This window comes from Heterocephalus glaber, unplaced genomic scaffold (genome assembly GCF_053883595.1).
Source record: "Heterocephalus glaber isolate CG9 unplaced genomic scaffold, H.glaber_assembly_v1.0 deba00001613, whole genome shotgun sequence".
In the NCBI taxonomy this organism is placed as follows: domain Eukaryota; kingdom Metazoa; phylum Chordata; class Mammalia; order Rodentia; family Bathyergidae; genus Heterocephalus; species Heterocephalus glaber.
Window position 1 is genome coordinate 35,390,697 of NW_028258384.1, and position 10,907 is coordinate 35,401,603.

General features: G+C 37.0%; 1 protein-coding gene across 1 annotated transcript; it reads right to left on the bottom strand.

The window, feature by feature from the left end:
• Positions 1 to 824: 824 nt before the first annotated feature.
• On the bottom strand, positions 825 to 5,118 carry LOC147822552 (zinc finger MYM-type protein 6-like). The gene is given in 7 exon segments (XM_087196778.1): positions 825 to 2,360; positions 2,448 to 2,960; positions 2,962 to 3,104; positions 3,107 to 4,503; positions 4,505 to 4,617; positions 4,620 to 4,808; positions 4,910 to 5,118. Coding segments are annotated over 7 exon segments (3,987 nt in total). The 5' UTR covers positions 5,006 to 5,118.
• Positions 5,119 to 10,907: the final 5,789 nt, after the last annotated feature.

The following is a 10,907-nucleotide window of genomic DNA, read 5'->3' on the forward strand; positions in this document are numbered from 1 at the left end:
GTAGTGTTTTTATCATGAATGGGTGTTGAATTTTGTCAAATGTTTTTTCTGCATCTATTGAGATGATCATGTGGTTTTTATCCTTGTCTCTGTTAATATAGTGTATTACATTTATTGATTTAAGGATGTTGAACCACCCTTGCTTCCCTGGGATAAATCCGACTTGGTCAGTGTGTATGATCTTCTTGATGACCCTCTGTATTCTGTTTGCCAGTATCTTGTTGAGGATTCTTGCATATATGTTCATTAGGGAGATTGGTCTGTAGTTCTCTTTTTGGGTTGGGTCTTTCCCTGGTTTTGGACTGAAAGTAACGCTTGCTTCCAGGAATGAATTTGGAAGCCTTGCTTCCCTTTCAATTTCCTTGACGAGTTTAAATAGTAATGGCGATAGTTCTTCCTTAAATGTCTTGTAAAATTCAGCAGTGAAGCCATCAGTTCCTGGGCTTTTTTTTGTTGGTAAGTTTTTTATTTTATTACATTTTCAATTTCACTCATTGTTATTGGGGTGTTTAGAATTTCTATATCTTCTTCATTTAATTTTGGCAATTCATATGTTTCTAGGAATCTATCCATTTCTTCTGTGTTTTCCATTTTATTAGAGTACAGGTTCTCAAAGTAGGTATTGATGATTCTCTGGATTTCTGCTGGATTTTTTATGGCTTCACCTTTTTCATTCTTTTTTTACCTATTAAATCTCTCCATGAAAAGGGAAAATTTATTAAAGCACTTATTTAATCACAAATCTACAAACAAATTCACATTAGGGAATTATATTTTAGCATATTTATACAAACTTTAACACAAAATTATAGACTTTGATGATATCAGCAATATACATGTTGCTCTTCTTTCTCTTTTACTAGTTTTTCTATCCTTGGAATTAATGATGTGACTGTGAGTCTTAAGGCAGGGCCAGAAACCAAGAGGTTTCTTTGTTTTGACTCTGTCAAAGCTGAAAATGTAGCATCACACAAATAAACAGTTGGAAAAGGCAATAAAACTTTCATTGCCTTTTCATGGAGTTCTGGATAACTTGTTTTTGCATTTATCCAAAACTGAGTTATAGACATTGATTTAAATACTGATTGTAATCCTAAATCTGAAGATAACTGTGTTAGTTTCTCTTCTTCAAAGTCAGTGAGATTATTATTTTGGTGATTCATAAAAGGATTAATTACCCACAGATTCTCTGAACTCAAATCATCCTCTGGTGGGTGACAGTCATGGAACATTTGAGAAAGTCCTTTCAGGTGCTCAAAAATAATGCTTCTGAGATTTCTCCCATTCAAGTCTGATGAGTTTGAGAATTCAGAAAATGAAGGTAACATGTCATAATCATTCTCTTGTGTGCGCTTCAACCACATCTTTAATTTTTTCTTAAATACATCAATTTTGTTATATAAACTGAAGCAAGTAGTCATGGTTCCTTGGAGACTTGAATTTAATTCATTTATAACTGAAAATATATCTGCTAAATAGGCCAGCTTTGCAATCCATTCCTCATCATGAAAGTACTTGGCCAAATCTGAATGCTTTTGATTTAAAAATATTTCCATTTCATGTCGTAATTCAAATAATCTTGTTAAAATTCTTCCTCGTGATATCCAACCTACTTCAGCATGAAGAGGTAAATTCACGTGCTCAGATCCCATCTCATCACACAAAATTGTTAGCATTCGTGAATTCAATGCATTGCTCTTTACAAAATTTAAAATTTGTGCTGATTGCAAAAGAATTTCATGTAAGCACAGAGACAACTTTTCAGCTGCTAAATGTTCACAATGAATAAAACAATGTGTAAATGCCACTGAGTTCATAGCAACTTCTTGAACTTTTGCCCTTAAGCCAGAACATCTGTCAGTCATACTTGCAGCACCATCAGTACAGAGACCAACAGAGTATTTCCAGTTCAGAGATTTATTATCAATATATTTATTTATTAGTTCAAATATTTTAAAACCAGTGATTTGAGAAGACATTTCAATGCAAAATAATAATTCTTCTTTTATATCACTACACTCATAATCAATGAAATGAATATTGCATAACAGAAGGGTCACAGCAGAGAATTCTGATGACTCATCTATCTGAAGGGCAAACCACTTTGACTCTCTGACCTTGTGAATCAGCTGGTCTTCAATGTCTGCAGATAGTTCATCAATCCTGTATCCAATTGTATTATTAGAAAAAGGAATGGTTTGCATTTTGTCTCCAGCACTTGAACCCAAAACCTCTGAACACATTTCTACTAAATATGGTTTAATTAATTCTTCTGCAATGGAGAATGGCTTCTTGCTGGCAGCAATTTGGAAAGCAATTAAATAAGAAGCTTTCACAAGTGACTTTTCAACTAGTAAACACTTTTTTTTTTTTTTGGTACCCAGGATCGAACTCAGGTCCTTGTGCTTGTGCAGCAGGCAGCGAAACCACTGAGCTAAATCCCCAGCCCCTAGTAAACACTTTTTTAAAGAACTGTTTTGACATTCCATTTCAAGAGATTTCTGTTCAAAAGAATCTACTGGCTTGTCTTCTAATTCTGAATGTTTTGTCTTCAAATGATGAGAAAGATTTGCTGGCTTCATGTTTTCGCGGGGTAAAATTTCTCCACAAATGAAACACTGTGGTCTTGGTGAGCTCTCTTTTGATCCAGAACAGATAATAAAACCAACTTTTAAATATTCTGCATCGTAAGTCTGGAAAAACCCTATTCTCTTTTTCTTTGCAGGTGGAGAATTAAGCTCTGCATCACTTTTCTCATTGAGCATAGGTAAATCTGTCTGACATTCCTTGTGTTGGGTATGTGGTTTGCAAGAGATGGCCTTGGTCTGTGTGACAGGTTTGCATAATATACCTTTGTTCTTTAGAAGTTTAGGAAGCCGAGAAGACTGAGAAGACAGACATTTCATGGCATCTGACTGTGCAGTTTTATCTTCAATGATTTTTACTGCTTCTTTTACTAGCTGCACCTTTTAAAACAGTCTTAGTGATCCCTGTAGGCTGGGCAGCAGGTATTTTTGCCAATGATACCACATTGGTTATGGCTGGTGTTGTATTTGTTCTTGTAGAAGGGAGTGTTGTCATAGCAGTTTGTGCCTTAGAAATACTTTATTTTGTGAAAGAAGATCATTCATACTTTGTTGATGACAAAACTTCAAGACACAAAATAGGTTACAGAAATGTTTGATATTGCCTCGCCATTTTATGGACTCAATTAGCTTACCCTGATGATTACAACCATCACACTTGGCCATCTGATAAAAAAGGACGGTAAATTTGGACATGCACTCTTCACAACAAAACTCTTCTAATTTTCCCTCCAATCGATTTTCTACCAAGTTTGGGGATGTCTGTGAACAATAACTACACATCTTACAGTAGTTTCCCCATCGTTCTCCAAAGTCTTGAGCAGAGAGGAATTTGCAAACTTCACTACAGAATGGCTTATCAACTGCTGAAAATCGCACAGTCTCCTTTATAATTTTCTGCAGTTTACAGTAGTCACACATTGCCATAACTTTATTTTTCTTTTTGTATTCATCAGAGCAAGTCTTGCAACAGAATAGAAACATTTTGCCCTTGTAGAAAAGCAGCTCTGGCTTTGTAGCAAACATTTGATTACATTGCTGACACTTCAGTTTCACAAGTGTATGGGCTAAAGCAACCTGCTGGGATTGTTCAGCTAGAGTCTGGAGGCCAGCTGGGGCAGCACCACTAACAGAACTGGAGGAAGAGGTGCCACCTCCTCCTGCTGACACTGCTGACCTGGAGGGCGTGCTCACAATCACTTGACCTTGAGGTGGGAGTGCTGCTGAAGAGTTTGTTCCTTTTGGCTTGTTAAATACATTCTGGAAAGCCACTACACAACTGGAGCTGCAGAAGCTGTATATAGTTCCATTTGACATAGCTAGGTGGTACTGAGGAATTGCTGAGGTTTTACAACTATGACAGGAAACCTGGACACCTGAAGAAGTGACAGTTTTAACTCTGTAAGCGGATAAGCAATTAATAGAGCAGAAAAGCTCTGTTTTTCCTGAGTCATTTGTAGTCTCAATCATTTCAGCTGAGGGCCTCAGTGATTTCCCCAGGGCATATGGAGGCATTTGGGCTGAATTCTGCTTATATGCCGTGAAACTTGTTAAACTAAAAACCTTCTGTGATTGGCTAGGTCCACAGCTACTATAGCAATAGCTCCCACAGTTCTCACAACAGTTCATGATTAGGTTGTTGGTGGAATGAAATTTTGAAAAACAAGCATCACTACAAAGACCATGTACCCCATTTTCATACATAACTTCAAATCGAGTATCAGCATATTTTTGACACATACTGCACTTAGTTGAAATACTATTGGTATATATGGTAACAATAGGTTTTTTCTTTAGCTCACAAGAAGAGAGAAATGACTGACTGCAGAAATCTTTGCTAGCAGAGGAATTTTCAAATTGGGTTGTGATCACATCCTTTGGATTTAAAATGTCTTTGGAACAGTTTGTGCAGGTTTTCTGGAGGTTGCAGGCAGACAGGTGAAGAAAATCCAGTGATGCATCGTGTAGAACAGAAGAGCTGAGTAGATCCCGTCTTGTGACATGCAGTTTGCCCCTTATAAAGCATTTTTTTTTACAACCAGAACAAAAAACTTGAATAGCTATAGCTGGAACTGAAGGAAACAATATATTTGGGGCAGATGATGGGAGAGAAAGTTGAAAGCCTGGGGTCAACTGTTGAGCCAGAGGACTTTGGTTAACTGAAAATACAGCACTAATTTTCAGTTCACTTCCTTGAGGTTTTGGCTGTTGGGCATGTGCATACTCCTTTGAAGTTTCTTTAGACCATTAGATACTAAAAATGAGGAACCACTGCATTAATTCACCATTTCCCATGATATATATTATCCCACCAAAAAAGGTGCTCCTGCAGCATTGTCAGGTTCTTCTTTAATTTTATCCAGAAGCTTCTTCTGTGGTGCCACTGCTTTGCCACATTTACCATCCAAAGGTTCTTTCATTCTACTTTTTTATGTAGAGGTGTTCCTCAGTTTAAAACTAATAAATTTCTTCTTGGCAATGAATAGTTGGACCCAAGAATTTTTACCTGATCCATCGGGAAACAACTCCCGGCAAATGGCGCGTGTGCAGCCCAGACCTCCGCCTTCTTTTTCAACTTTTTCATTCTTAATTGCATGGATTTGAGCCTTTTCTTTCCTTTTCTGATAAGGTTGGCTAAAGGTTTATCAATTTTATTTATTCTTTCAAAAAACCAACTCTTTGATTCATTTATTTTTTGTATCATTTTCTTAGTCTCCATTGCATTCATTTCTGCTCGGATCTTTATAATTTCCTTTCTTGTACGAGCTTTGTGTTTGTTATGCTCTTCTTTTTCTAGGAGCTTGAGTTTCTGCATTAAGTTATTTAACTGAGTTCTCTCTGTTGTCCTAATATGGACATTCACTGGTATGAATTTCTTGTGTAGAACTGCTTTCATTGTGTCCCACAGATTCCTGTATGTTGTACTGGCATTTTCATTTACTTGTAGAAGCTGTTTAATTTCTTCTTTAATTTCCTCTGTGACCCATTGGTTGTTCAGGAGGGTGTGGTTCAATTTCCATGTGTTTGTGGGTGCTTTGCGGTTTCTTATGTTATTGACCTCCAATTTTATTGCACTATGGTCTGATAATATACGGGGGATAACTTGGATTCTTTTACATTTACTTAGATATGTCCTATGAGCTAGCATGTGATCCATTTTGGAGAATGACCTGGGTGCAGCTGAAAAGAAAGTGTATTCTGATTTTGTGGGGTGGAACACTCTATAAACATCTGTTAAGTCCATTTGTTCAATAGCTTGGTTCAGTTCTAGAATTTCCTTATTAATTTTTTTCCTAGTTGATCTGTCTATTTGTGATAGTGGGGTATTAAGTTTCCCAACTACAATTGTATTAGTGCTTATTTGGTTTTTCATGTCCATTAATATTTGTTTTGTATATTTGGAGGCATTTGTATTTGGTGCATATATATTTAGGATTGTCATCTCTTCCTCTCAGATTGTTCCCTTCACAAGGATGTAGTGACCGTCTTTGTCTCTCTTAATTAGTTTTGGTTTGAAATCTACTTTGTCTGCAAATAAGATTGCTACCCCTGCTTTCTTCTGGGTTCCTGTTGTGTGGAGAACTCTTTTCCATCCTTTTACTTTCAGTCTATGGCTTTCCTTTTGAGTTAGGTCTGTTTCTTGTATCCAGCATATTGATGGGTTTTGCTTCTTAATCCATTCTGCCAGTCTATTTCTTTTGATTGGTGAATTGAGGCCATTAACATTGATAGTTATAATTGACAGATATTGACTCATCCTTGTCATGATGTTTTAATGTTGTTGGCTCTTTTCTTATTTTTCCCCCTTTCGCTTTAGTGTCTTACCTTGCGTGGTGCCTTCTCTCTGCTGGGCCTCATGGAGTTGTGACCTTCATTGTCTTTTTCTAGGATATTGCTTAAAATTGTGTGGAGTGGAGTGCTGGTTTGGTGTTCATGAAATTTCTCAGGTGTTCTTTGTCATGGAAGTATCTAATTTCCCCATTGATTTTGAAAGATAATTTTGCTGGATACAACAGTCTAGGTTGGAAGATTTTTTCTTTTAGGGCTTGAAATACTTCACTCCAGGCTCTCCTTGATTTGAGGGTTTGTGTTGAGAAGACTTCTGTGATTCTGATGGGCTTTCCTTTGTAGGTGATTTGTTTCTTTTCTCTAACTGCCTGTAGAATTTTGTTCTTCTGTTGGGTTTCTGGTATCTTGACTATTATATGTCTAGGTGTAGATTTTTTTTGGTCATGGCTGGATGGTGTTCTATATGCCTCACTTATCTGTATGTCCAATTCTCTACCTCTGTCTGGGAAGTTCTTTACTATTTCTTCTGTGAACAGTTTTTTATGTCTGTTGTACATTCTCCTGTTTTTTCATGGACTCCTATGAGTCTTATGTTATTCTTCTTTGCATCATCTAGCAGCTGTTGGATTGATTTCTCATGGTCCCTTACTATCTTTAAGAAATCTCTGTTTTTATGATCCTTAACTGCAAACCTGTCTTCTATATCTGGTATTCTGTCTTCAGATTCTCTTAGTCTGCTCTGCGTGCTTTCAATGGAGTTTTTGATCTCCTGAATAACTGTTTGAATCTGTTTTATGGATTCCATTTCTTTCTTATGTTGGGCGATCATGGTTTCCATTTCTTTCTTATGCTGAGTATTCATGGCTTCCAGCATGTTTCTGAGCTCATCTATTTTTTTTTATCAGTTTCTGTTCTAGACCCTCTAATCATGTCTTTCACTCTGCTCACCATCTCTGCGGATATCTGGGAGATGATTTCTGCTTTGAATTTTTCTAGAGCCTCATTCATCTGTTTTGTTACTTCCTGTGCTATCAGTTCAGGGTATACAGGTGATTGGTTATGGGACTTTTCCATCTCATTTCCCCCAGGATTTACCCTTGATGGGGTGGAAGTCTGAGTTTGTGCCTTGCTTAAATGTCGTCTCATTTTTGTTTTTGGTACTGTCCTTGGTTTAACTCCTGGGTTGATGTTTCAAGATTGCTTATTGTAGGTATCTTTGTTGCTTGTAATTAGAAACCTTATGAAATGATTGCTTCTCAGAGGTGTCTTCCAGATATAGCTGGTCTTTAACTTTTGAGTCTCTAATGACTCTGTAGCTATCTCATTTTCCTTGTACTAGGAAGGTTCATTGATTAGATCAATATCCACACCTTAGCCCAAGTGATACAATCAACAACACCACTGCATCAAGTACATCTTTAGAAATGACATTTTGTGGTAATTATTAATCTATCACCTTTAGCTGTGTGACTTAAATCAAGATCGAGGACCAACCCAACAGGAATGTGCCACCACTCCAGGCTAGGACCAACCCAACATATAGTGAATAAACTCTTCAATATAACAAATTTAGCCTTTGGGATGGGGAGTTAGAAGGAGTTGGGGAGGAGGGATAGATTGGAAGAAGGATAGGGGAAGGTTAGCAGTGTGGTCAGAGGACACAGGTGAGAAGGAAAAAGAGAATAATAGGAAAATAAAGAAGAACTCAGACTGAAGACCAAAACGGGGACAAAAATAGAAGATAAATAATGTGGGAGAGCAAGAGAGTGAGTATAAGAGAGAGAGAAAGGAAAGAGAAAAGAAAGAAGAAAAGAAAAGAGAAAAAGGAGAGAAAAACAAATATTTGCAAAGAGTAGGCAAAAAATTAAAGATAAGAGGAGCCAAATAAAAGAAAAGAGAAAAAAACAAAATAATAAAACTAATTTTGGGAATAAAAAATAACCATTGAAGATGAAGGGCCTCTTTCAGGGTATGTCTCTGCTGTCACAATAGATAACTTGAGTTGCAGTGTGCAGATATAAGTCAATGAGTCTCAGCAAGCTAGTTGGAGACGCATGATATTCAGGCAGATTTCTGGCTGCAAATCCCAAGTTGAGCTCCCTGTCCTCCTGCAGGGTTGAACTCTGCAGAGTTGTATTGCAGGTTCCAGCTGCCCTTCCCCTGAAGATAGTCCTGGTCCTGATGGGAGGTGAAGATGACTCCAACTTACCCAGTACAGTGGTCTGGTGGTCCGGCGTCCTTTAAGTCTTTGTAGTGTGGAACCAGGTGGCTGTACAGAGGAGCAGGGTGGGGGGTGGGGGGTGTCCATTGGATTGCTGTGGGGGCATGGGCTGATTTGGCGCTTTCCTCCTGACTCACGACATTGCTATGGCGTCCGAAGACCTGCCTGTCTGCAGCGGGCTCCTGTTTCTAAATCTTAATAAAAACATTTACTATACTTTTATACAAATTATTTTATGTACTACTAAAATCTTAAGTTTCTGCCAATTTATATTAAGAATAAAGAGTTGCTCTCTATAAATAGGTAATACTATTTTTGGCATTTATGACTAACTTACCATACTCATTTAAATGATATTTTAGATATAGACTAAATTTCAAAGAAAAATAACAATGTTGTGAAAGGTCTAAATATCAATGTTAGGATTTCCTAATCCTTAAGTAAACATTACATTCCGTTCATCCTCCTTCTTTCTAGAGTGTTGAGGTTTTTAATACTACTGAGAGTCAAAAGCATAATACAAAAGAATTATTGAATTTGAAAAATATTAAGATTTAAAAAGTCTTATTCAGATTAATTAATTTATATCTAATGTGAAATAGGAATATAATTTTAAATATAACTCTAACCAGTATACTTCTTGATCTGGAGTCCCAATTCTTCTGGTTCTATTCTAAGTCTGTTTTTTTGAGATCTTTTTCAATAATCTCGCAATGTTTCAGTAGTAGATTGAAGTCTAACAAATTTCTCATCTCAATTATGATTTTGGAGCTTAAACACAGCATAGTAAAAAAGAGCTCTGTCTTTGATGCAATGAAAGTCTAATCTATCATTGGTACTACTAATTACATTCTCTCTCTCTCTCTCTATATATATATAATTATGGTTCAGTCTTTTTTTTTGTACTAAATTCTTTTATTGGTACATTGTAGGTATACAACACAATTACATTTCTCATTGGGACTTGTACCTTTATATAATGCATCTTGGTTCTTATTTTTTCCCCATTCCTAGCCCTCCCTTCACGCCCTCCACCCTTCCCTATTTACAAAGACTTTATTTCCATTTTTTCCATTTCTCAGCATTTTTCCTTTCCCTTCTTTCCTTTCCCCTGTCCCTCCAACTACCCCTACCCCTTTGGACCTTTCATTCCTATTATACATTATCAATTATTCATTCTAATTATTGGTACATTTTAGGTATACAATATAATGACATTCATCATTGGAAATTTGCACCTTTACATAGTCTCTCTTGGTTCTTATTTTTCACCCTTGCCCAGCCCTCCCTTCAACCCCTCCAGTCCTCCCTATTTACAAAGATTTTGTTTCTATTTTTCCATTTTCTCATATTAATCCCATTTCCTTCTATCCTTTCCCCTAGCCCTCCCACTTCCTTCCCCTTTGCTGCTTTTCTTCCTATTTCACATTACCTATTATACATTTAGTCCTTATTTACACTTTCAGTTTCTCACACCAGAGAAACTATTCAGTATTTATTCATGTGTGTCCTATTTATTTCACTTAAGAGTATTGCCTCAATGTACATCCACTTAGCTATAAATGTATCTAATTTCTCATTTTTTATGGCTGAGTTGTACTCCATTTTATAAAAAAACCACATTTTCTTGATCCAGTCTCCAGTTGATGGGCATTTGGGCTGCTTCCAAGTTTTAGCTATTACAAACTGCTCTGCTATGAACATGGGTGCACATATATCACTGTGGTATGATTCTTTTAATTCTTTGGGGACCATCCCCAGCAGTGGAATAGCAGGGTCAAATGAGACTTCCAGTCCGAGTTCTTTGAGGTATCTCCATACTGATTTCCACAGTGCTTGCACCATTCTACACTCCCACCAGCAGTGGAGCAGTGTTCCTCTTTCCCCACAGCCCTGCCAGCATTTGTTATTGGTTGATTTCATGGCAGCAGCCATTTTTTCTGGAGTGAAGTGGAATCTCAGCATTGTTTTCATTTGAATCTCTCGAATGACCAGTGATGTTGAACATTTCTTCATGTATTTATTTGCTATTTCTACTTCTTTGTCTGAGAAATGTCTGTTCATTTCAGATGCCCATTTTTGAATTGGGTCTTTAAATTTGGGAGGTCTGATCTTTTTAAATTCTTTATAGATTCGAGATAGTAGACCTTTGTTTGAGGAAGAGCAGGTGAAGATTTTTTCCCTCATTGTGGGTTGTCTCTTCACACTGCTGGTATTTTCTCTTGCTGTGCAGAAGCCTTTTAATAAGAAGAGATCCCATTTTTTGATTGTTTGTGCTAGTTCATGGGCAACTGAGGTTTTCTTCATAAAAT